This window comes from Coturnix japonica, chromosome 3 (genome assembly GCF_054131305.1).
Source record: "Coturnix japonica strain WE chromosome 3, WE-NBRP24, whole genome shotgun sequence".
NCBI classification, from domain to species: domain Eukaryota; kingdom Metazoa; phylum Chordata; class Aves; order Galliformes; family Phasianidae; genus Coturnix; species Coturnix japonica.
Window position 1 is genome coordinate 80,507,211 of NC_140665.1, and position 26,997 is coordinate 80,534,207.

Consider the following 26,997-nt stretch of genomic DNA (forward strand, 5'->3'; position numbering starts at 1 on the left):
TGGTCATCCCTGCCTGTGGCAGGGAGGTTGAAGCTTGTTAATCCTTGAGGTCCCTTCCAATCCCAGCCTTTCTATGATTCTGTGGTTATGATATGATACTGTGACACACATCTTTTTCTCTGTGCATCTTGACATTCTTCCATCTGAAGACACAAGCATTGACTTCTTTGCAGTCCTTGTGATAAAATGAATAAGTACTATTATTTTATAAGTTTTTTTTTTTCCTTTCCTTCTGTCTCTGTGTCATTCTGCAATTGTAAAATAGCATTAGGTCATGTTCCAATGCACCATGTCATAAAATGATAAGATACAGTTTGACACAATCCAAGGCAGCAAGCACAGTCACAAGAAAAACTTATTCTGTGACTTCTTATTGTAAATAAAAGAGAAACTGGAATTGCCCACTGTGGTACACTAATCAAATTTCTGTTGTAATACCTGTAAGTCTTCTCGTCATTTCTATAAGATGTATAGAGTTCATCTCTTTTCTTAATCCTTTTTCCTCTAGGTCTAATCCATCTTTTACTGGAACAAACAAAAATGTTCCTAGAGTACTAGATACTGTATTTGGCCTTTGTGTCCCTTTAACTGGGCTTGAGGAGTTTCTGAAAGAAAATAAATAAATAAATAAATAAATGAAAAATTTGTAGAACAATAGTTCTCTTACATTTTCTTATTAAGTTTTATGGCTTAAGGTCCAGCTTGTCCAATGCAATAGAAACCGTCATTTAAGTCAGGCTGCTCAGAGAGGTACAGAATGCAGCCATTACCCTCATTGACAGAAAGAAATTGTGGACAGGGGAGAGAATAAAGAGGAAGAGTGACAGAAAGGTCACAGATCTATAGAGAAATTTGAAGATAGTTATCAGCAGTTTATGAAGTCCCATCTTTTATAAAAGAATTTTCTACATCAGGCATTATCCAGGGTTGCTTGTGACCTGACCCAGCCCATGCTGTGGCCACCCCAGCCAGTGTGGCAGTGTCTGCCCTGCTTAAGTGCCCCACTTGTTTAATTGTAAGTACACTCTATCTTGTTGTAGCCAATCTAAAAATTTATCTCTGAAATTCACATTAGATTGAATCTTGCCTACATGCCTGATGAAAGTTGATTTAAAAAACATTAAATGAAGCTTAGCATAGCACAGTCATTTAAAGTACAGTGTTAAGATGTGTGACTGGCAAAAAGAAACACCATACGATTTTTTGAGGAGTATCCAATTCAATCTTATTTAATCCAAAAATACCAATGTGATGGGGTAAAAGCTGACTTCTGGTCTAAGACATTTATTCTTTAACTTACCACTTAGATGAGAAACTCTGAAACAGTTGAAACACTTCCCCTTCAAACTTGAGTTCTATAAAATTGTAAATCTTTTGAAATAATTATTTATTGGAATATTTATCTATTTATTCTGTAAATTGAATACTTAGTCAAGAAACTGATGTACAAACTCCCTAAATACTAATAATAAGACACTCTTACAGTATGTTTTAACTTTTTCAGATTATGTATACATAAGTACAAGTTTTGACGCATCCCCTGAGCTAGCCTGGGAAATCAGGCTAGACCAGCCCACAGCAGGGGTGTTGGAATTAGATAATCTTCTAGGTTCCTTTCAACCACAACCTTTCTATGATTAAATGACACCTGAAATTTTCACAGGAACAGAGTACCATTTCCCAGACGGCAGTCATTGTAAGATCAGGAAACCTGGTGGTAGAAAATGGGTGGTTTTCACAAAAGTCTTCGTGGTCACAGAAGCATCATTTCTCAATCTCTTTAATTTTCGAGTATGATGTTTTTAAAACTTCTGGATAGTAGTTCTGTTATGTTACTGAAACCAAACTGAATTTCTCATTGTCTTTGCTTAGAATTATTTTGTGGATTTTGATGTCTGAGTTCCAGAAACCACATAGGCAAGAGAGATACAGCAGAGAAAATTGCATGTTACACTGTGTCTTTTATAGCAGTGAGTGGTGACTTCAACACAATAACATGTATTTATTAGAGCAGATGATTACAACACAATACTTTCCTGTTATATTTTCTGAGGTAATGGCAGCTTTTATTTTTTTCTTTTTTTTTTTTTTCCCTTCCGTTCTCCATTTAGGGATGATGATTTTTCCTTGTTATCATTACTTTTCTGTTTGCTTAGGCTCTTATGCACTGGGTACATTTTGCAATGTATGTTTTGCAACATGTACCATTTTTTATATATGAAAGTCTAAGAAAAAAGTATTACAGATATTAGATGACAAAAATAGTAACAATCATTTCCAATGCAAAAAATAAATAAATAAAGATTGCTTGCATGTTATTAATATCCAGAGCAAATAAGGAGAAATTAATCATCCATTAGCGTGCAAGTATTTTTATGATGGAGAAAATCTTGTTTGGGTTTTATATTACTTTAAAAAAGTTTAACATTTGTCCTTGACAGTCTGTTTAAGTTTTTATCCACTGTAATTTTAGCAGTAACTGTATAACTATATCCCCAGAAGTAATACTTGTTCAATAGGAGTGAATGAATGCACATCAGATCCTGCTGGCCCTGACAATAACCCTTAATGTGAGGTTCCATCTAATAGCTTCAGATGTACCTGCCATCTAGAATATAAGGAGCCATGTAGTGAAATTCTCATAAATCACTGTGTGGCTGGGCTATGTCAGAATGGATCACAAGGCAGCGATCTCCCTGGAGAGTTTAAGTGTCATAGTCTGACTGGTAAAAATCTCTTTTGTCATGAAGAATTTAGTCAGAATAGTGATTTTAGATATATTTCTCAATGCTGCAACAGTACCAGTAGATTGAAAACACAGAAGTAAAAGCGTACATAAATTGTGGTTCTTATTTCAAATCTTTAGAATTGTTATGCATATTTATTTTTAGTTTCTGAAGTAAAAACTCATTGGCTTTTCTACATGGTGGCTCCACTTTGATGATGAACTCAATCACATACACAGTTATACATTTGACTGTGCATAGCAATTACGGTTATTGATAAGTGTTTCAAATTTATTTCTTTATCTTAATTTTTATGCTTCACATAGTACTTCAATAAGCAGATGTTGACATCTATTTACAAAGGCAAAAATGAGATACATACTTAAATTTTTAATAACAATCAACAGGGAGGAAGATTTCGGCTGTGTGAGAACATTGCACAGCGGGTATTTCAGATGGAGTAGAAACACAGCTTGAAGACACCTTTCTGCATCTACTGATTTTAAAACCAAAGTGACTGCATGCACAGGGCAGTTTTAATATGCATTGTCTTGTATTTATGCCTCAAAGGCTTGTTTTACAAGCCAGAATTTCTACAGCTCAGTATGTTTCAGCATTTTACCCTGATGGTCAGAAGTTGCTGTCTTACCTCATCTAACCAGATGTTCAAAACTAAAAACATTTCCAGATCAGGAGCTTTTCAGTGGTGCCCTAAGGACATGGTTTACATTTCCTTTGATTTAAAGACTATGCTAAACTAGGCTTAAGCAGAACTGAACTTTTGCATTTTTGTAGTAGTTTACTATGCTGCATCTGCACTTATTAAAATTTAATATATTAGGCTACTTTTTAGATTTTAGAGCTATTGCTGTACATGGTAGGAATACAGATCTTTTTTTTTTTTTTTTTTTTTTAAATTTCTTGGACCAAAGTTTTTTTCTTTTTCTCATTGATGTACAGACTGTTAAGGAACTCAAGGATAAATACTGAGCAACTTGCTGGCACACTAGACTCTTCTGGCAGTACCTGTGCTACTGAAGCAGGCATTCAATCATAAATCTTTTTGAAAATGAATGTGAAGTTTAGGTTTTCAGTTAGATTTAGTATTTGAGCTTGTAAAATGTTGGAATTAATATTTACTTTGCTGAACCAAATTTCTGGTTTAAGTCTTCAGTGGATTTTCATGGTGTAATCATTACATTATAATAAATATTATTTTTGCAAGAATGTTAAAGTCTTTAGAAACTGTTCCAGTGTTCTATTAATAAGAGGGCAGAGGACTTTACACTTCTTTTACTTTCACAGATTTTTCTTAACAATTGTTACAACAAAAGTGTCTGAAGTTTAAAACTTGGCATTGTAATACATTGATTGGATCCTACCTCCACAAATAGTAATTGATTTCTTTTTTCTTTTTTTTTTATTGCTTTGTATCAATTAAATTGAAATTATTTAGTTAATTTGAAAATATTTTACAGTGAAACAATATTAACTTGCAACTATTGTGCTCTAAAGCAAAGATGGTGTTATCTGCGAACCATGTGATTTTCCTCCTTCAAGATAGCTAGAGACACCAATGTCATCGTCAGTGTGCCAATACCCTGAGTATAAAGTTTAGATTCATGTTTTATCTTTGAATATATTGGCAAATTGTGTATATATGACCCTCAATGTGAAACAAGGGTGCTCAGTATTTCACCAAAGTAGATTTATTATGAACTATGAGTTAATTAATTCTAAAAAAACCCAATACCAATAAGCTGCCCAAACTTGCAGAACTTGCAGTATCTGTCTTATAACAGAATGTGTTAGGACTTTTTGTTGTTGTTGTTGTTGTTGTTGTTGTTGTTGTTGTTTTGTTTTCCACTTGGTAAACATTGTAGGCTTTTTACTTAGAGTGTACAGAGTACCCTACTAAAAATGAGTATGCACTTATAAAGACTGTGCCTACCGCTACTTCAATAAAATTAGAAATATGAATTTGAAACTTTTTTAAAAGACAGATATTTTATCAGTTTCTCTTGTTTCGTCTTCATCTTACAGTTCTTTTGTTTAATTTAAAGCTGATTTGTGTATGATACAAGGTTTCAAAGTAACTAGAATACTTTATTCCAAGTAAGAATACAAAAGTACATAGCAACAAGTCGTGCTTGTTTTCTCAGACTAAACGTCATAATGAAATTCATATTTCTTAAATTTGTTTGTTCTTCATCAGGTTTTACTGGTCAGGTTTGTGAAGTGGATGTTGCTGCCTGCCACTCACAGCCATGTGGGGCTTCCAGCATCTGCAAAGACGTGTCTGATGCTTATGTTTGTTTCTGTGCACCTGGTTTTATAGGTGGGTTCAATTAAAAATTATGTAACATCTAATTAAGACAGTCCTGAACCAAAGAAAATCATGACAGATACAATTTAATGGTGTTTCTGATTCAGGCAGAAGCAGTTTCTCTTTTCCAGCATATGAGTATTCAGTTGTAAAATCACTGACTACAGGGGACTACTTCCACTTCAGCAATTCTTATTTTATACTATTTTTAACAGGGTGTCTGTCTCACACAGATGTGATTGCAGATCCTGTAGCCATATGGAAGTTGGCCTTAATTTATCTGTTTGTACTTCCTTGTGGCAGTAAAGCTGCAGTAATAAGAACTTGAACTGCCAACTATACCTTCAAGTTCCTAGACAGGCTTAGCTACTCATACTGAAATCTATCCCACAGGCCATTGTCATTAGGACTGGCTATGATTAGATTAAAATTAGTTTAGATATGTCATTGTGCTGTCATTATAAATCAAGATTGCAGTGTAAAAAAAAATAAACAAAGACTCTGATCATTTTGATGGCTTGGATGATGATGTAATTGAGTGCACTAGGGGTTTGCTGGGCAGCAGGTCAACTCTGCAGTCTAGGTCTATCCTATCTAAGTGTCGGGGCTTTGATTTGGCTTGTAAATCAAAACAAGTCTGATGCTTGAGTCTCTATAGTCAAGGAGGAGGCAGGCAGACAGAGGGATTGAGATCTCAAAGAGATTTGTTTATGACCACCTTGCCTCTCAAATTGTTGCTCTACAGCCTAATGTAGGTATCCATTTAGATTAAACAACCTGTAATTTAATAACAGCAGTATTAACGTTTATAGCATAATGAAATCTTGCAGCTATTGTTTGTCTATTATTATTATAAAAACATAAAATTGTTTGATGTTACTTATTCTTCATGAGGTCTTATTTTATTCAAATGTCTGTTTGGAGTCTTATACTCACATCTACATAATATAAGATTACTATTTTAAGATTATATTTTTCTATGTTCAAAATATTAAAAACAACTCAGAAATAACATTTGGCTATTATCATCCATTTGGATACCATATGCAAAATGCAAATAAATACTTTCTGAGCTTTTTCTATCTTACAAGCCAGAAACAATGTTAGGTTTATCAATTCTAAACAACAAATCAGCATCTAAAAGCTTTCCCCCTACATGCTTAAAAATTCATAGAAGGATCTACTTTTTTGAATACTAATTAAACAAAAGTTAATGAAGATCTTTGGCTATAATGGAGACACTTCCCAATATTCCCAATTTGATATTTTGTTTAACAAACCATACTTTCACGATGTTTCAGTAAGACTCAAACAAGTATTTCCTCCAAAGTATGATAAGATGCAAATATGAGGACATCTCTAAATGAATCTATAAATTGCCACTGTGTCAGTACTGTATATTAAATATACACTTCACCTTTGATTTTAATCAATAAATAAATTCACTGAGGGCATTTTTTGGATCATTGGTAAAAGCACCATGTACCTTGACTCAGTTATTTCATTTTGTTGTTCCTATTGCAACCGGCAACTCACACTTGGCATATTCTGAATGAAGTGATTCCTTCACTTTTTTCCAGGTAATAACTGTGAGATTGAGGTGGATGAGTGTCTTAGTGACCCTTGTCACAGTGGAGCTACTTGCACTGATCATCTGAATGGCTTCAGTTGCATCTGTCAGGATGGATTTCAAGGTATTAAAAAGCCGTAGAAGTATAACTTCATAAATCTATTTGAGTTTTACACCGAATTTTTTTTTAGTAAGTCAGCTGGGACAGCTATATACTTATAATAGTCCAAGCAAGTAAATTCAGTATGAGTCCATCTTATCTAAAGTCATCTACTTTCTTTTTATGACTGTATGAAAATGGGTGTTTTCTGCTGGCTGGCTACTATGCTGATGAAAATCAGGTAGCTTCAATGAAATTTTTTATGCTGTTTTCTGTAAACTTTGTAAACTGCTGACAGGTTATAGAATAGAATCAGACAAAAACAAATAAACAAACAAACAAAAAAACAACTGGAAGAGGTTTTGTTCTTGGCATATTTTTATAATTCACATGAGAAATCTAATCAACTCTGATAAATGAATGCAGTGCTATGTGCAGTTAAGCTTTACTTTGAGTTCAGATTAGGAATTTAAAGCGCATCCATTTTCTTTCTAGTGCTTTATTAAAATAAATAAATAAATAAATAAATAAATAAACAGAGATTTTTAATCACTGAAATACAAAGTACTGTGCAATCCAAATATCACATGGTAATCTACTATATCGGTACTATTCATGATATGCAAAATAACTAAAGCCTGATTTTAATTTTATTTTTTTTTTAATAAAAACTTTTCAAACTTACCAAACCTTGTAATTTGCTATTATTTTTTACTTGTTCATCAAATGATGAAAACAAACAAACAAACAAACAAACAAAACCCAACAGTTAACTTACAAAGTCTGTCACTAATATTTCTGTACTGTGAGAAGCTACATGGTTGTGTTAGCTATAGTCTAGACTGGTATAAATAGTGCTCTTTGTAGGATTTCATTTTTCATTTGGCATAAGTGCATCTGCTGTACTTATATATGGAAGATTTCTTCTCATGTGTTGCAATGCAGTCTTTTCTTAATGCAATGTAATTTATTTTTATTTATACTGAACTCATAATAGCTTATAAGGTATAATAGGAAAATTCTATGATTTCAACTCTAAGAATCTATTCAATGACTGCAAAGATTGATTTTTATCTTCTTGGAAAATTAATAAATTGCTTTAATATTAACATTCACAACATATTGTCATAAATACTCTAAATATTAAAAAAAAATAAAATAAAGTTGTCCATTTTATTTTAATGAGTTATATTCTATTAAAATAAATGTTTGTACACAAATATGCACTACACAGTAACTTCTCCATTTGACCATATCTATAGGCACAACTTGTGAAACAAATATAAACGAATGTCACTCTTCTCCATGTCTTCATAATGCAACATGTGCAGACCTTGTTGGTGGCTATGAATGTGTCTGTCTACCTGGCTTTACCGGTGAGTCCTATTAGTAGTAATCCATGTTTTTTATGAAGAGGTAGTCTACAAAGCATGAATTAAGATATCATTTACTGATTTACTTTTGTTTCCTTCTCATTTCTCCTTATCTGTCTTGATCTAATGTTTCATTTTTATCCTAGCAGACTGAAACACTTAATTTCATTTGTAAACAAAACTGCACAATTACAATCATATTGAATCATAGGATGGTTTGGTTTGGAAGGGACCTTTAAGATAACTGAACGATCATCAACCCCTGCTATTGGCAAGGACACCTCGCACTAGAGCAGGTTGCTCAAAGGCCCATACAACCTGTTCTTGAAAGCTTCCAGGGAGGGGGCATCCACAGCCTTACTGGGCAATCTGTTCCAGTGCCTCACCACCCTCACAGTAAAGAATTTTTTCTTAATACCTACTCTAAATCTACCATTTAAAACCATTTCCCCTTGTCCTGTGTCTATATAAAAAATCTCTCCCCAGCATTTATGTAGGCCCCCTTCAGGTACTAGAAGGCCATTATAAGGTCCCCCTGGAGCCTTCTCTTCTGCAGTCTGAAGTGCACCAGTTGTCTCAGCCTGTTTCTATTAAGGAGGTGCTCCAGCCACCTGTTGATCTATCCAGCCCTCCTCTGGTCCCATTCCAACAGCTCCATGTCCTTCTTGTGCTGGGGGAACTGGCCACAGACCTCACAAGAGCAATGTAGAGGGGCTCACTGCCATGACCTTTCAAATATGATGAATAGTGGTTTGGTAACTTCACCCGCCAGTTCCCTCAGAACCCATGGATAGATCTTATTAAATCCCACGGACTTGTGCACCTCCACGTTCTTTAGATGGTCTTGAACCCAGTCTTCACTTACAGCAGGCAGATCTTCTATGTCCAAGTTCTTACCTTTGCTAGATAATTTAGTCTGCATTCCAGGAAGATTTCTTACCACTCAACAGCACAGAAATAAGTTCTTATGAATTTATGGCAATAAGAATTAAATGGATGCTAAAATTAGTATTGAAGGATCTTTGTTTGGCTGATTTTTATCACATTCTTCTCAAAAGCTGCTTGAAATTCTTGTGGTGCAAATGCATTCTAAACTGGAACCTGATTGTCTTACTAAACATTCACCTATTTTGTCTTTTCAAAGGTGCAAGATGTGAAACAGATATAGACGAGTGTGCTTCATCTCCCTGTAAGAATGGAGCCACCTGCATTGACCAACCGGGTAATTACTTCTGCCAATGTATGGCTCCATTTAAAGGTAATGAACACCAAGGGAGAAGGGAAAGCAAACGTAATTAACTTTAGAAAACATTTCTGTCGATTGTCTAAACTCATTTCACTCTTCCTACAGCATTATTAGTCTTTCATTTTCTCAAGCAAGAATCTTAAAGTGACCAGTCAGTTGTGCCCTAAGCTGCAAGCAATATGAAGTAAATTTTTTATATATATCTACTTGATCTATTTATTTATCAAAATGGATACTATGAAATCAGTTTGCTAACAAAACAAGATTATTTACAGAATGAGTGGATATGCTCAATGACCAGCTGTAACCATTTTGTTCTAAATACTGTTCACTCTAATTTGGTTTATAGCATTTTCTAAATTATGTTTCCATTCCCAGAAAACAATTTATAGTTCTCTTGGAATCTAGAAATTATGTGTGGTTATTTCTGTTGATGCTTTTAAGGAAAATACATTTAAAATCTAAGTTTTATTGTGATCTTTACCATTGAAATGTTGTGGGGTTAATTTTAAACATTTGGTTCTACAATTTGAGACAACAAATTGTTCAGTGTTCTTGTGCAAATCTAGTTTAAGTGATAATTTCCCTTAAAGATGCTTGTTGATTTATATATTAAATATAAACACATTTTCCTCCTGCCGCTCAATATGATTATACATACTTAGGATTCCAGAATAATCATTAAAAGACAATTTTCTTTCTATGTTGAGACAGCAGGGTTTTTCCCCTTTGGGGAAGATGGCTGCACTGAACTCATCATTCATGAGAAAAAAGGAGCTCTAATGTTCTTATTATTTTAGTTAATGGTCAAAATCTAGTTTATCATTTTTATCGGTTTTAATTTATGTTCTGCTGAATAGAATCTAGTAAGATAACAAGTAAATGAGTAGCACAGTTTCAGAATTTCCTCTGCACTGGAAAAAGAGAAATAATTTCCAGCACATGATTATAAATATTGGTCTCCTAAGAACTTGTTTCACAAGCAGTCAGATTTTCAGGAGACTTTAGTACTCATTTAGATATTTAAATAAATTACTAAAATTTCAGAAAGTCAGCATTTCCTTAGTCATCCTTCAAGAAGCTAGCAATTTCTATTGCTCTCAGAGGTAAGGTTAAGCCCCTCTGGAAAGATTCAAAAATGGTACTTGAGATCCTCTGAAATCATAACGCTTTTGGTATAGAATGCTTAAAATCTTGTTCTAAGAATTAAATAAAGGATTTTGGGGACTTCTGAGTTCTTTACAGGCTAACTCAGTATTGTTTCAAATCTAATTCTGAAACTGATACTACCAAGGTTCATGATGGTATAAATAAAACTCAAAAGCAAGGTTCAGATGAGCACACTATCTCAGTCTTTCAACATCTTTTTACTTAGTATTAGATGGATGTGAATACAATCTTTAACAGATTCACAGGAAGCCAAGATAAATAATGGAAGTTAAACTATATTTTCAAATTATGTGGAAGTACTCTGGTTATTGTAGAAAATAGCTTTATGTACACTTAATTACAGATTACAGAATTATTTCACTGAGTAAGTTAAGACATAACAGAAGTAATATAGGAATATCTGTTTTCTGTTTTGGTTTTGAATATTTTCATAGAAGTTCTTGCTTAGTGAAAAGCACGCATACAATGTTATGAATGCCACCATTTCTTGGAAAAAAAAGCTTGAAGTTGTATATCCCTAATATGTTGTAATGGTTTGATTCTTCAGTCACACAGGGTATGCATCACTACAGAAAGGAAAAAAAAAAAAAAAAAAAAAAAAAAGTAGAACATGTTTATTTTATTTTTTACAGATTATTTTAATTACAGAATTCAGAGCATGATTTGGACATTCAGGTGTACTCATAAAGAAGGTAGTCTTTTAGAGTAACCTAGAAGTGGATTAGTGGATTTAAGTTAGAGATACTAGTTTGCATACGTTTTTCAGATTGACTGTCTCTTTGGTTAGCCAGGTAAATCTGATTTGTTTATTGTGACAAGAAGGCTTCAACAAGATAGTTTCCTTTTTTTCCCTCTTATTAAAATCTTTTTTTTCCTTCTTCTTCTTTCTTTTCATTTTCTCTTCTTTGAAGTGCAAGCTCAGCTGCTTCTCTTTTTTTTTTTTTTTTGTTTCACAGACTTTTTGATACCTTCAATATGTGCTTTTACATTTTATATTCTGATAAATCTTATATTCATCCCAAGTGACTATGATAATTCATTAAAAAAAATAATAAAAATTTTATTATCTATTTTTTTCCTTGCATTTTTCTTGTGTACTTTTATAAAGCATGGGTAGTTCTACTGTGACAAAATATTTTAGCTCATCCACTCTTTTATCTGAATACTGGAATACATTTAAGTCACAATGATACTTGAGCAGTAGTACATATCTGGATTTTCCTTCAAATGTCAAATGTCTGATGGTCTTGGCTGTGTAAATTAACTCTACAAGCCAGATGTGTGTGTGATGTTTTCCTGTGGGCACAAACTTTTTTGGAAAACCCGATTTCCATAGCAAAATCAACACTGGAGAAGTATTTCTTCTGCCATGGTTGCTGTAATTCTGACACTGACAAAACAAATACATATTTACATATTTGTTTGCTATCTCTGCCACAAATATCATGTGTGCTTGCAAATATGTTCTACTTAGATAATTAGTCTGATACTCCAACTTTTTATGTCCAGTTCTTTGTTTCTTTCACTGACTTGCATGGTACAAATTACTATTATACTTCACTTAAACACTGGATGGCTATTTACCACCTTGCCACTTGTACTGTTTTATAATGTCCTTTTCATACAGAGATTTAACAGAAGTATGTATATATTATAGTTGCTTCTTCTGGGTTCTAATGTATTAGTACTTGAGAATATTTTGGACATGTTCCTTCTCCCACATATTTTATATTGTATCCAAGATACGGCAATTATAGTCTTCTAGATGGGACATATTTTTCAAAGCATCGTCTGAATTTTAGCTATTCAGAAACAAAGGAACTGGATCAGCTGACTTTCTGTAGTTTTCCCTATTCTTGGAACTGGGATCTGGGTACAGGACAAGTCAAAGAACCTAACGTCAGCAATAGGAGACAGACAGCTTGGAACTATATTTAGCTACAGTTTTGCCCAATAAATTATCAGTGATAGTCTTTCACAGTAATTTATGTTAAAAAGGCCTCTCAGTCCTCTTATGAACATAATTCCATTATAGAATCGAAGCATTTCTTTAATAGAATCACAGTTATTGTGGAATTGATATTAAGTGCTGCAGAAGAGAGTGTGTGAGAAACATATTGTGAGGCTATATCTCGTTTAGGGGTACTAACAGTTTCATGGAAGGTAGAATAAAAACTCCATTGTCTCTGAAAGGAAATACTGTCCTGCTCCGTTAAAAATTCACATATAATTCAAGAATAGTGCAATTAGTAAATTATGTAGCACTCAAGGCTATGCTTTATCTATATATAAGATACATAGTTGAACAAGTTGAGAATTTTATTAGGAAATCAACAAGCTCCTTCTTTCTCCACAACACAGAAAAAGACACTTAACTATTTTATGCTAGGAAGGTAATTTTTTTTTCTAAACCACCATATCTTATGGTCCCTTGCTGGTCTCTATTATCATTTAGCAAAGTACCTTTCTTGTCTTAAGCTATTTATTTTGTTTCAAGAATGAAACATATCCATTATACATTTCTGCCTGTGCCAGCAAAATCAGAATCATCTTTTTGGATTTCTGCAGTTTTATTTGCTTTTGTGATTTTCAAGTCTTCAAGTATCTTAAAGCCTGAAGATCACATTTGTTTATAGATTTTAGATTAGTCTTGCTCAACTATGTGAAGGAAAGGGGCTCATAGATATCCAAGCAGAAGTGACCCTTAAGTGCTGTGCTGCTAAACCGTGTTTTACTTGCTGCTTTTTGATAAAATAGGCCAGTGAAGCAGTAAATCTCTCATTCTTACGTTGAGGAGTTGATCTGGTATTACATATTTACTTTTAAGGTACTTCTATGTGCTTCATACTAGTCATTAGCTGTTTCTTTCATATATAGATGTATTGGTGCCCTGGGTGCTTTTCTTGTTCTATAGGAGCCATGCAGTGTATTCAGACATCCTTTGAACAACTAGGGTCACAGACTTATTGAGCTCAGCCCTACCAAAAAGGTCTAGGGAGTTCTGGTGGATGGCAAGCTGGACATGAGACAGTGTGCCTTCACAGCCCAGAAAACCAACTGTATTGTGGGCTGCATTGAAGAAATGGTGGTCGGCAGGTTAAGGGAGGTGATCCTGCCCTTCTACTCTGCGTTGGTGAGTCCTTACCTAGAGTACTGCTTCCAGATGTGGAGTCCTCAGTACAGGAGAGACCTGTACATGGACCTGTTAAATGAGGCTGCATTATTCATACTCAGGACTTAAAGCTAAGAACAGATTTTACAGTTGCACATCAAAATTGCAAATTTCCATTTTCTACACTGGGATTTACTACTTTACCATCATTTCTGTTACCCACGTGTTAATCCTGTTTACTGCTATTTGCAACAAAATCTCAGCAAGGAATTAAAAATAAAAATGACTCTTTTGGGTCAAGATTGTATATTTGATATGTGACAGCTCTTCAGTAGTAGACATGAGTATTTTCTTTTCCTTAAAAACAAAGAAAGAAGCTCTTTATTAACATCGTTTTAATAATGAGAGAAAAGAAAAGTATCCTCTGATCCAAATGATTGCATGACTCATTTAAAAAATGCACTGTATTTAGTTGGTCTAAATGCTGCTAATAGGTATGACCTTTTAAATCAAACATATGTAATTGTGGAGGAAAATTGAAATTCAGTTCTGAGGAAATGTGTACTTATTTGTTGCAGTCTTAATGACACATGTCTTCAAATGTGTTGCAATTAAGATTAAAGCAAAAATGGTAATTAGCCATTAAACATGTTGCAGAAGAAAGTAAACTAGTGAGAAAGGCAACTCAGCAGAAAAAAAAAATGCTTAAGTCTGTTGAAAAGCACGACTAATAATGGAGTTTTCAGCACAGGACACTCTATTATGGGAGCAGCTAATTACAAAAGAGATAATAAGTAAGAAATGTAAGTGCTCATGAAGGCAAAGGACTAAAGTAGATATAATGGAGCAATTAGTTTTTCAGCATTCACAGGCCAAATCTTAGTCTTTGCTGTGCCAAGACCCACACAAAAAGGCAGTTTTCCAAGACTTGTGGCTCCTGGTAGCATATATATGTATTAGACCACAGAAGAATATTCCCTGTTCAACATCAGTTGATATCTGTTTTAGCCACTTTCTTGATGCTGTGCAGCCAAATAAAATTTTATTTAGGGGCAAATTAAAACAGGTGCAGAGAGCTATGAAGGACACTTTGTGTCATGGAGGAGCTTTTTGTAGATAGAGAAGCAGTGTATCCATGCTTATGGTATTGCCCCTAAGCAATAAAAAAAAGGTTGGCTTGGAATAGCTGTTGGCTTCCACGTGAAATAATTGCAGAACTCCTTTGGAAATTTTTCTGTCATTTATATCAAGCTTGCTCTTCTTTTTAAAAATTGACATCTGGATGCCTAAATTCAGGTATTTCTATCGCAAAAACTAAGCAGTTCAGTGAGCAGACTTTTAACCTAGCCAACTGTAGTATCATTTAGACAGTCCCAAGATATGTTAGGCACCTACAAAGGACTGACGGATATGAGAAGACCTGTATGAGACCTATGACCTTCTGGTGCAGCACCAAGAACCTAAAATCATCACTAAAAACCCTAGATGATAAATCTGTCCATAAAAATTCAGTGAGGTATGTGCTGTAATTTCAGCTCCACTTTCAGTTTGCACCTTGGGACATACCTTGATCCACAAGAAATATTTTCTAAGCTTTTACAGCCATGAGTACTCTGGGAATACTGCCTCTCTAAATCCAGTCATCTACAGCAGATCAGGGGTTTGAATCTCATTAGTCATGCTGTGAGAATGTTGTATGAGTACCTCTGTGACAGGGAGGAGATTTATGTTATGTAGATGATACAAGGTATATTCATTGCATATGAAAATCTCTATGCATCTTTTCCTTACTTTCCAAAAAGTATGTTCAAATTACAGTTTTTCAAAGGTTTAAAATATGAATCACCTTTTCCCTGGCATTCCTATAAATAATGAGAGTATTTCTCTTTATCAGAAAAAGTTGATTACCAAATTTTGTGGGTTTTTTTGTTTTTTTGTGTTTTGTTTTTTTTTTTTTGGTTGGTGAAATAAAACTGCAGCACTGTTTTTCTACATGGCAGATCTATTTGTGATGTAGGGATGTCTGCCAACATGCAAATCAGAGTAAGAAAACAATAATCCAGGTATATGTTGAAAATAATAACTGGCCAATCTGGTAAATTTTAAGCAAATGAAAACAGGATCTTAAAACACAGAAGGGTCTAGCTGTTTGAACTAAAGATGAGAATCAGAGCAGGCAGAAAGGATATCCACAGGTCCAAGGCCATGAGGAAAAAATGAGTTTAATACCAGCTATCTGTACATTCTCCTCATATGTCAGTAATTTTAGTTGAACTCTGATATATTAAAGAAAGATAGAAGAAAACAGCAATGAAAGAGTTGAATATATTTTAATAGGACCTACTACTGCTGTTCTCCTTAGTAGCATTTTTCATTTCTTGAGAAAGAGTGAAGCATGATTTTTATAATGTAATCTGAATTGCACAAATATGCATATAGACTAATCTTCATTGTGCAATAGTTATATATTTCAACATGAAAAAAATACACCTAAAAATGCATTCAACTTTTCTTCTTGTCTGGTTTTGCAGAAATTTATACAGGTAGGAACAGTAATATAAACATGTGATTTTCATTTTACGTTTGTGATGTGGGTCTATCCCTTTATTTGCTCCATCATTGTTGCATGGCCTGCATTATTATATAAAATTAAGAAAATATCTTTTATTTGAAAATGTCAAGTATTGCTTTCCAAACATTCTTTCTTTAAAAGATAATAATAGTGTTAATAACAAAAGTGTTGATTTTCAATTTGCATGGATTTCACTGAAAATGATTCTTCACATACACAGAATCACAAAGTTCTTTACATAAATTATAATTTAAATTCTGTGGAAAACAAGGAATTCCTGTAAATTTGAGCTGAAAGAAAAATCCTGTATTTTTAAAGTGTTAGAGTAATACTTGGCTTAGTTTTGAGTAATATCAATACATGCATGCTTCTGCAGTTATTTTTTTCCTTCTTATCATATTCATTAGGTTTTGTTTATGTAAATATACTACATTGTTTTCTTATGCCACAAGGCAGATGAATCTAAGCAGCTGGTTGATAAAACAATTGCAGGCTTCTCAGAGATATCTGTACACTTTTCAAAGTTACAGAAAATGACAATTTTGAACATTTACAGAGATGGTTTAGTCTTTATCCTTGAAATATTTATTCTTTAGATTTTCCAAGACCTCAACATTTAAGCATTTAACTGATAGCTCATTAGAGTTCTTAGGTCTTCCATTGTACTAGGATGCGTTTCTGAAGGCCTCTTGTGATGGGGACTGTAGAAAGTTGATGAAATCACTAAGACAGATTTCTCTGGTGTTATCGAATTATTCTGTAGATTAAAAAAATGCTTTCAAAAGAACAATCTTGAGAGTACCATCAAGTTGCCTATGAATTTGGAATGGGGATTGCTGGTAGAAGTGGGATATTGACACTTCATAGTTTCACAGTGCATCTATTTCCTCTGACCTTCATCTCATGCCCAAGGGTAGGTACTGCTACCTGACTAGTTCATCACCTCTTGTCCATGCCTCCACATGGACCACTTGGCAATGATGCCATTTCATCTGTCCTCAAAGCATCCTATCTTCGTGAGTCCATATAGCATGGCAATACTAGATCACTTAATATTATTTAGGAAACTGGCTCTCAAGTGACACTCTTCTTGATCCGGAACTAGCCTCAGTTAGTTTATTTTCACCATATTCTCATAATCATGCCAGCAGTTTGCAATCAGATATATTTTGTCATTGATTCCTCTTCTACTTTCACTGCAAAATGCTGACTTTGAAAGCTGTTGTCAGATTTAATTCCTTAAAGTGTTTGTAGCAAATGGCTTTTTTATTAAATTATTTTCCCAAAAGAATAGTAGCACTGAAGAGATGCCATTTCTGATTAAAAGAGAAATCTGTAGTACACATCAAAACATTTCATGTACAAATTTATGCTGAGAAAATAATAATAAACAAACATCAATTGTTTTACATCAGAAAATGAAAACTTATGACAGGTCATTTATTTACTACATCATTTCTATAAATTTTTCTTTTGACTTATAATACTAGATTTAACAAATCAACGTATTATTCAGGAAGAAATTATCTATTTTCTGTTTTCATTTATGATATATAGTGTCTACTGTGAAAATATTACAAGCAAATGCCGTAGAAAAGAGAATTGATAAGAACTAGTAGAATTGCATTTCTGATCATGCAATATTCTTCTCATTATTAAACAAAATAAAAGTGCTTTCCAAATAAATTATTCATTATTTGTTACATATTATGTTCATAGAGTTATATTCATTTGATATATTGTGCCACTGAAAACAGAAATGTCCTTCAACTGTGTAAATTAATGGCTAGTCCATATTCTTTTTCTTGCTGACGGAGAGGCTTTTAATTCTCTAGTAAAGAAAATCTTTGCTTGTAATGAATAAATATGGCCAAGGCTTAAACCAGCAAAAATGTTAAACGTGTCTAATTGAAATAAGCAAGGCTGAACTTATTAATTTATTAATTAACTTCTATGTTTGATTCTTTCCCATTTGATATGTTGAACATACTTACTTCCTCTTTTCCATCACCTAACTATGTTTAGTGAACATCACCTTTTTCATTCTGTGATGGCCAATTTAAAAATCCTGATACGTGAGTGGGAGAAGACAATTGTATGTAGGTAAAAATAGATGTAATTAATAAGCTACACATTCGCAATTACGTATTTCCTCAAAAGTAGTTTAACAAATATTTCAATTTAAAAAAAGAAAAGAAAAGAAAAGAAAAGAAAAGAAAAGAAAAGAAAAGAAAAGAAAAGAAAAGAAAGGAAAGGAAAAGAAAGGAAAAGAAAGGAAAAGAAAGGAAAAGAAAGGAAAAGAAAGGAAAAGAAAAGAAAAGAAAAGAAAAGAAAAGAAAAGAAAAGAAAAGAAAAGAAAAGAAAAGAAAAGAAAAGAAAAGAAAAGAAAAGAAAAGAAAAGAAAAGAAAAGAAAAGAAAAGAAAAGAAAAGAAAAGAAAAGAAAGAGAAAATGTTGTAGATGTGAGTCTCTATTCTGATAAATTTACTCTAGTAAACAAATGTTGCATCCCTAGTTTGTCTGTTGCTTGATTTAACCAAGCTATCCTATATGTACATTTACTGTTTTGTACAAAATGCTGATTTGGCAGCTACAGCAGGAGGCCATTCATTTTACTAACATATAACCTCAACTGCCTGTTACCATCCTGTGAATATGTTCTTTTCCAAAACATTCTACTTTAAATTAGCAAACATAATTTTCTTGTATCCTTGCTACTTGTATTGAGTAGTTATTTAACGATTAATGATTTCATGCTTGCGTTAAAAATAATATAAATGCTTGTGATCCTCTGAATTAGGAAAGTTTATTTTACATTATTGATCTTCAACACTTACAGTAATAAATAAATAAATAAATAATTACTCAAGGAAAGGAACTGAGTAGGTAAGGTAAAGTCTTCTTTTATTTTATTTCCAGCCTTCTAGTTGGTATAGGAATAAAATCTCTTCCATTTCATTTGCAGAGAAAGATTTCTCAAGCTATGATATGCAGGAAGAAAAGATATGTGGGAGAAAAAGAGGTTGCATTTCCACTTACAGTGAAGGAAAAGTAGCTTGAAAGAAAGCACTGAAAAAATAATTTAGAATACTACATACAGTTAATATTGTATCATCTGTTTGGGCTTCATTTGGTAAATAGGAATATTACACTAGATCATTAACTTTATGACTAGATTTTAATTTTCAGTTCTTCATACTTGTAAGGACAACATAAATATTTTTGCTCTGTGTGGTTTAACTTCACTATTGCTAGAGCAAAGGCAGTAATTTACATTTCTCCTCATTTCGTATGGAGTGGGAAAAGGTCTGTTTTGTCAGGGAAGGATATATTTTGGTGTAATGTCAAATCGGTGCATACATCACTGAAATTCCTGCCCTTCTGGGAATTTACTAGGAACAAGAATCTGAAGAAGAAGTATAAATGTGTGCTCCAGCTTGCAGAATAGCATGACTAGACTACCAAGAGGTGGTTTGAGATGTAAAGATCAAAAGCAGCTTGGGCAATAGTAGCAGTGAGATGATGGAGTTTATAAACCTAAAAGAATTAAGAAATGCTCGTAGCAGATCCTTGATATCACTGAGCTGACTTTGGTCTGTTAAGGGATCTCTTTTGCAGCTCCCATTTGTGACTTCACTGAAGGGAAAACAGATTTATCTAGATACCATTGATTTATCTTGAAGGATAAGTCAAAATACAAAACTTTCTAATGTACAGGAAATCAAGCATACATGGAAGAAAAACTGACAAATTGGGAACAGAAAACCATGCACAAAAAAGGTAAATGCAATGGTGAGTTGCCTACCTAGAAGGCACCCAATCATATGGGGATGGAATTAGTACAGCTGTAGTGCAACTGAAGCTATAACTAGCAAGGCACATGAAGTACAATAACAGAGTTCCACTGTTTTACTATGAACGGGAGTCTGAAAAAAGGTAAAGCACAGGAACTTGCTGCACAGAGAAGCTGTGGATGCCCCATTCTTGGAGGCATTCAAGGCCAGGTCCAGTGGGGTCACGGGCAACTTATTCTAGTTCCTGATTTAGTAGTTGGCAACCCTGCCCAGAGCAGGAGGGTTGGAACAAGATGATCTTCCAGGTCCCTTCCAAACCAAGCCATTCTGAGAGACTATGATTCTATGACTCTTATGATTTCATGATTGATTCAAGCTCCTTTTGTCCGAGTGAAGACATCTACCCAGGCTTTAATTAAAAAAAAAGAAAAAAAAAAAAAGAAAAAAAAAAAAGAAAAAAAAAAGAAAAAGAAAAAGAAGAAAAAGAAAAAGAAGAAGAAAAAGAAAAAGAAAAAGAAGAAGAAGAAAAAGAAAAAGAAAAAGAAAAAGAAAAAGAAAAAGAAAAAGAAAAAGAAAAAGAAAAAGAAAAAGAAAAAGAAAAAGAAAAAGAAAAAGAAAAAGAAAAAGAAAAAGAAAAAGAAAAAGAAAAAGAAAAAAAAAAGTACAATAAAACCCTGTCATCAATTTCTGGATTTATGAACATAAATATGCCAGTATGTGTTAAAACTTTAAAGAATGAAAGTTTAGGTTACCTCAGTTCCTTATTTTCAGAGTCTGTTTACAGTGAACCTGTTACATTTCAAGTATTTCCAAAAACTGTTTCAGAAACTGAGATAGCATCTCACCTGAAGCTTAAAATAAATTATGAATTTCTGAATAAGAATCATTCCTTTATTTATATTTAATACATAATTCTTTGAAGATCACTATTTCTTAGAGCTGCTGAGACCAGCTAAAAGTTGTTCAGCTACTCTTTTGTTGTTCCGCTACAGGATACTGTTATAGTTCACATAAAGAGTAGAAACAGAATAAAAAGCTGGTACATTACTGAATCAGAAGAGAACAACATTTTAAATAAAGAGCATTTATAGAAGCCAGAGGTCTGCAAGTATACTGAGACTAAAAATAATTTTTAGGAAAGATAAAGAGTAATAATTTTATTAAATACACCGTTGACTCATGAAACTTGTGGCCACAGGATACTGAGATAAAAAACTTACAAATTCATTAGCATTCGTACAACAGAATCACAAAATTGCAGGAGATGGAAGGGATCTCAAGAGATCAGCGTGTCCAACCCCCCTGCAAAAGCAAGTAGCCTACAATAGGTTGCACAGGTAGGTGTCCAAATGGATCTTGAATATCTCCATAGAAAAAAGACTCCACTACTTGGGCAACCTGTTCCAGTGGTTTGTCACCCTTACTGTAAATAAGTTCTTCTGAATGTTCATATGGAACATCCTGTGTTCAAGTTTTAAGCCATTACTCCTTGTCCTGTTGCCACACAACACCAAGAGGAACATGGCCTCATCCCCTATTTACCTTGAGATATTTATAAACATTAATCAGATCCTCCTTCAGTTTTCTTTTGCCCCAGCTGAACAGACCCAACTTACTCAGCTTTTCCTCATAGAGGAAGTGTTCCAGGCCCCTTATCATCTTTGTGGCCCTCTCCTGGACTCCATCCAGGAGATTCTTGCTTCTTTTTGAACTGAGGAGCCCAGAATTGGACACAATTTTCTAAATGTGTCCCGACCAGGGCAGAGCAGAGGAGAAGGATCATGTCCCTCCACCTGCTAACCACACTCTTTTTAATGTACCCCAGGATACCATTGACCTTCTTGACAACAAGGGCACACTGCTATTTCATGCCTAATCTGTTGTTCTCAGGAACACCCAAGTCCTCCTTCTGTGAGGCCCGCTCCAGGAAGTCATCTGTACACAAACTTATTTATACAGAACAAATATTTTTAAATAATGTAAACCTGTGTCCTTCAGGGCATACATCCTCACTGTTTCTTCACTGATTATTCATGGTTGTGTATCAAGACTCTCTTATGCTTTCATCTGAAAAGCAGTTAGTATCCAGCATTGCTGAAGGATACTATGGTAGGCAAAAACTGATGCACTGTGTCACGACAAAGCGCCTGCTGCCAAAAAACACTTGGCATGTAATAGGAAAGGCAAATCTTTTTTACCATCAACTGAGAGGAAAAACAAATTCTGCATTACGTGACCATCTGTCAGTTCCACTTGTGAACTATGTGTTTGGCTTATTTATGGGGTAAGCACTCCATTTTAGGAAACAGCAAGGTTGTCACTCACGTCAAGCTGTTGAAAACTTTTGGTCAAATCTCAGTGAGCCACATGGTAGCTTTTGTTATGCAATTTCAGGGAATTCCAAAGCTCATATCATGGCCTGCAAGATCCCTGTACATCAGAGAGGCCACTGGTGTCAGGAAGATGGGGGACAACCTGTGCCATTTTTTTCTCCTCCATTAGCATCACTGCATTGGTCAGATAGCTGATTGTATTTTGTTATTATTTGTTAATTTTATTCCAATTCTATTCCTGCTTGTTTCTTTTGCTTTTGGAAGCTGCTGAGATAAACGCTGGCAGATATATCTGCTTTAAACCAGTTTTGGATCACCCAAAAAAGGTAAAGGTCACAGTCTAGTAATGAAGAAGGAATTGTTTATCCCTTTCTGAAGATCAGGGGTCACCAAGCACTACAAATATCCTTCTCTTTGCCGCTGCCAGCCCTTAAATGAGGTCAGTGAAGGCTAGACCCTGGGTTCACCCTTCCAATCGCATCGGTGAACTCCTTCCATCTGTGCTCTCGGAGATGGCTATACCTCTTTGCCAGGTGCTCAGTCACTGGTTCAGGCCATGACCTAACAGTTCCCATACAGAAGCCTTGAGAGTTCAGCCCTCAAATTACTCTGCTTTACAGCAAAGATCCAGCTCATGTAAAATCCTTGGGGTGTTTTGGAGAGCATGTGTTTCATTATTAAGAGTACCTGGTCATAGCCAGTGGGCTACTTTATAAGTAACAGTCCCCATAGAATGAAAGAAATGTGGAACAGACCAACAGTATTTTGCCTATTTGGGCAATACAAGCAAAGGAGAAAATACATAGGTTCGGTTGACTCTGATCTATACTAAGCACATCATGGAAGTGAGTCTGACCATCCTCTTTTATGGAAGAGCCCAAATCATTTTACCAATAACACAGTACATATAACTACATTTTTATGTTAAACATCAGTAATATTCAGTCTGATGGTCATCTTAATACTTAAGTTTTATGACTGTTTCATCCCTTCACTATATCCTCTATTTTTAAGGAATGTTAAGCTTTCAAACAAGCCACTGAAAGGCAGTGTCACTTGATCTCAATGACTATGTTGTAGATTTGTTCTTCTGAAACTATAACAAAATATTCAACTTGTTGCTCCAAAATAAGTTAACCACAACTGATTCCGTTTCCCCAAAATTACATACAATAATCTATATGAATGGTCAGTTCTGTTAGCAATCATATACAATATACAAAACTACTAAATATTCCGGGTGACTTTTAACACCAGTCAATTACTTCTCAAGAATTCTTGTCTGAAAAGAAATTGAAATTTCTACTTACTATTGTACATCTTATAAATAGGGCTTCTCTTGCCTGCTGTCTGCAGACACTCAGAGGCTGGCAGCAAGGCTGCAGGGCCTTCTGTGAGGTGAGGCCAGGCCTGCCGCAGGATACAGCTGGGTCCTGAATACAAAAATGCATCACAGCAGCTGTGTGAGAGGTGATCAAAAATAATGGGAGAAACAATCCAACATACATCAATGTTACTGAAGAAGGGGGGGGAGGAGGTGCTTCAGGAACGACTGTCTAGGCATCCAGAACTGGGGTGGGGGCCTAAGGGAACTGGGCAAAGGGCCTGGAGGACTGCAAACCCTGTGCATCACTTCTGGTAGGCACAGCACGGACACAACCCACAGAGCACTGTCAGAAAGGCAGGCAGGCTCCACAGTCCTCAGAAGGCTGATGTACAGCTGGTTGCAGCCCTGAAAGCCAGCAAAGTCTGCCTGAAACAGCCTGAAAGAACAGACTTGCCTTCAGCGATGGTGAGGGAAAGGAGAAAGAGCTTTACAATCCCATTTGATCTCTCTTGTGTCTGCCCTCAGTGTTTTGAGGTTTTGCTGCTGGAAAACATGAATCAGCTTTGTTTATGTGCTTACAAAGTAAGATTCACTTTAAAGGACCTTTAAATCTTTTAAAATCTATTACAAACCGAGGATTTAGATGAGGGCATCTGTGACCCAAGATCACAATTACACAATTCCCTGATTACCCCAGAGAAATGTACTTAATCTATTACATATTAGAGCATTAGAAAAAAACTGTGTGATTTTCTATTTTGTATTTTATGTACTGTGGAGGCAGCCACTCATCATTAAAATAAAAGCAACAACACATAATTTAATACAGATTTAATAATATATTTTATGATACAAGATTCCTTGCACTTCACTTATATTTGGGATTAGGAGTTAACCTATTAACAGATTGTATCATAGCTGTGGTAATATTAAAATTACCACAAATTACTACAAATTAAAATTCATTTTATTTAAGTTCAGTTTTTGAACTGTTTTAGTGGACAAGGCTAAATGGAAAAATACAAAAGGTATTCAAGTGCTATTTTGATTTTGAAATATGATGACATTATATAAACAAAACAGGAACAAACTGTCCTTTTCTGTTTGTAAAACAGCAAAGCAAATAAGTATTTCTGCATGGTACTGTACATATGCATATCTCTGAGAGCCTCCAACTTAATTTTAAGCAGGAGTCTAAAAAAAATACAACTCATAATAGGCAGCAGCTGCAGGGATATGTTCATTAGTTAAATTCTGACAGCTTTGCTACTTTTCTTTTCAGGTTCAAACTGTGAGTTTAGGCCTTGTGAGGCCAGTAATCCCTGTGAGAATGGAGCTGTGTGCACAGAAGAAATGAATTTGGATGCTTTTCCCCTTGGATTCCAGTGCCAGTGTGTGAAGGGTTTTGCAGGTCCACGCTGTGAGATCAATGTCAATGAGTGCAGTTCTAACCCTTGCCTCCACGGATACTGTTATGACAGTGAGTTCAGTCTGGTTACTTCCTTTAATGTAGAGTAGTCTTTCTGCTGAAGCATCTGTAGCTACTGAGCTACTCTGGGGAAAACAGTGGATAATTTACTGAAATTTAGCTTGTCTGGAGTTCCATAGCTAGTGCCTGGAGGATTATTTTTGCCAACTGCCTTGACTCTTAGTCCTGAGGTTTGTGTGTTTAAGGGCAGCTAATGAGAAATTTTAATGAGATTTGTGCTGTCTCCTTTGATACCTAAATTAGCCAAACATATCTTACATTGTACATCTGATGAGAGAATAGTCAGTTGCGGAAAAGGAGCTCGTAGAGCAATTAGGCTCTATATGTGATAATTCTAATGAGTCTAAAAACTGCATTAATGATAAAACATAGAGTGTCTATTTACTATAGTGTGCTCAGTATCATGCGACCGTGTAACTGACTCTTCCTGGTAGTTGTACTTGCATGCTTTAGAAGCAATCTGATGATGAATTATTCTAACATATTTTTTCTGGATCGGCAGGCTACACTGAATAGCAGCCAGTACTTAATGGAGTATTTTATGGAAAATGTTACGGGTTAAAACCTATCAGAACCCATTCTGTTCTTGGTAAACAAAAGGGAAAGTGGTAATTTTCATAAAGACTTACTAACTCTGGTTGAAAAGGGGAAGATATTTGGAGGTCACATATTTAAACCTCCTACTGGACTAACATTGTCTTTTTCTCACTGAGTTTTGAAAGCCCTTAAGGAAGGACAGAAATTCCAGAAATTCTGGAAGGCCTATTTCACTTCTGCACTACTCTCGTAGTGATTTCTATCCCCTCAATATCCCATTTGGATCTCCTAAGCTGTAATTGTCCATCAGCCCATTTCACTAGAAAAAGGAATTCAATTGTCATTTCTGTAATTGCTTTTAAAGATATTATTATCTAATTATGTAACTACTAACCTGTCCCTGAAGGTACTAATACAGAGTGTGCCAATCTGACTTCACCTTTCCCCATACTTGAAGCACTGAGCTAACCTGAGAATTTCCCTGAAATTCAGAATTCTTACACAAATGTACAGAAAATCTAATTGACTTGCTGTCCTAAAATTCTAACTCCAAATTGCTAAGTGTATAATTGCCTAATACTCTCCTAGTTAAATAAATAAATAATTATGAATAAGCTTTAAGAATTCCATGTTTTCATACATGTTTTCATACATACAAGGCTTTGTAATTTATCTAGTAAAGACTATTTCCTGAGAAGTTCACAGATATTTTCTATTTACTGTATATTCACTCAGAAACATTTTTGGACTGGAACTTAGTTGAGATGCAGTAAAGTTCTACACGACATATGTTTTTTTCTGGATGGTTTGGCTTTGTGTTACCTCTCAATCTGACTTGCACCATGTAGACTTGTCAGTTCCTCTGCACTGCACTGCACTTTTTTCACTGACTGTAGAAAGCTCAAATACTGAGGATGTTGTAAAGCTCTGAGCAGATAAAAAAGGCTGCTGCTCTGGAGGAGGAGGACTTAACATATTTGATGAATATAATAGCAGCTCTGTGTATAGACACAGTGACAGACTAGATTCCGTGGTAAATCTTAGAGATAATGAAGAACCTAGGGACCTCTTTGAGTTTATAGGAAATCCAGGCCTGCAAGATCTGCAATTATTGCTCTCACAAACTCCTTATACAGATGTAACACTCTAAAGATTCCTCTCCCTTTAGATTACTAATGATAAAAAACAGATATAATTCTTATTATTATCTTGCTAATATTGAAATGAAGCATAAAAATCCATTGTAGGTTGAGCTGCCAAATTCTAGGCAAGTTTTTCTTTAATGTATTGCTTTAATAGAAGATATTTCTTACAAAATAAAAC

The 26,997-nt window shown here is 34.6% G+C and overlaps 1 protein-coding gene across 3 annotated transcripts in view; it reads left to right on the plus strand.

The window, feature by feature from the left end:
• Positions 1–26,997, plus strand: part of EYS (EGF-like photoreceptor maintenance factor) — a 779,301-nt gene that overhangs the window by 272,797 nt on the left and 479,507 nt on the right. For all 3 annotated transcript variants that reach the window (XM_085543820.1, XM_085543822.1, XM_085543821.1), the window contains 5 exons: positions 4,942–5,064; positions 6,633–6,746; positions 7,985–8,098; positions 9,240–9,353; positions 24,931–25,128. In XM_085543820.1, coding sequence (XP_085399946.1) covers positions 4,942–5,064; positions 6,633–6,746; positions 7,985–8,098; positions 9,240–9,353; positions 24,931–25,128 — 663 coding nt within the window. The remainder of the gene's footprint in view (positions 1–4,941; positions 5,065–6,632; positions 6,747–7,984; positions 8,099–9,239; positions 9,354–24,930; positions 25,129–26,997) is intronic.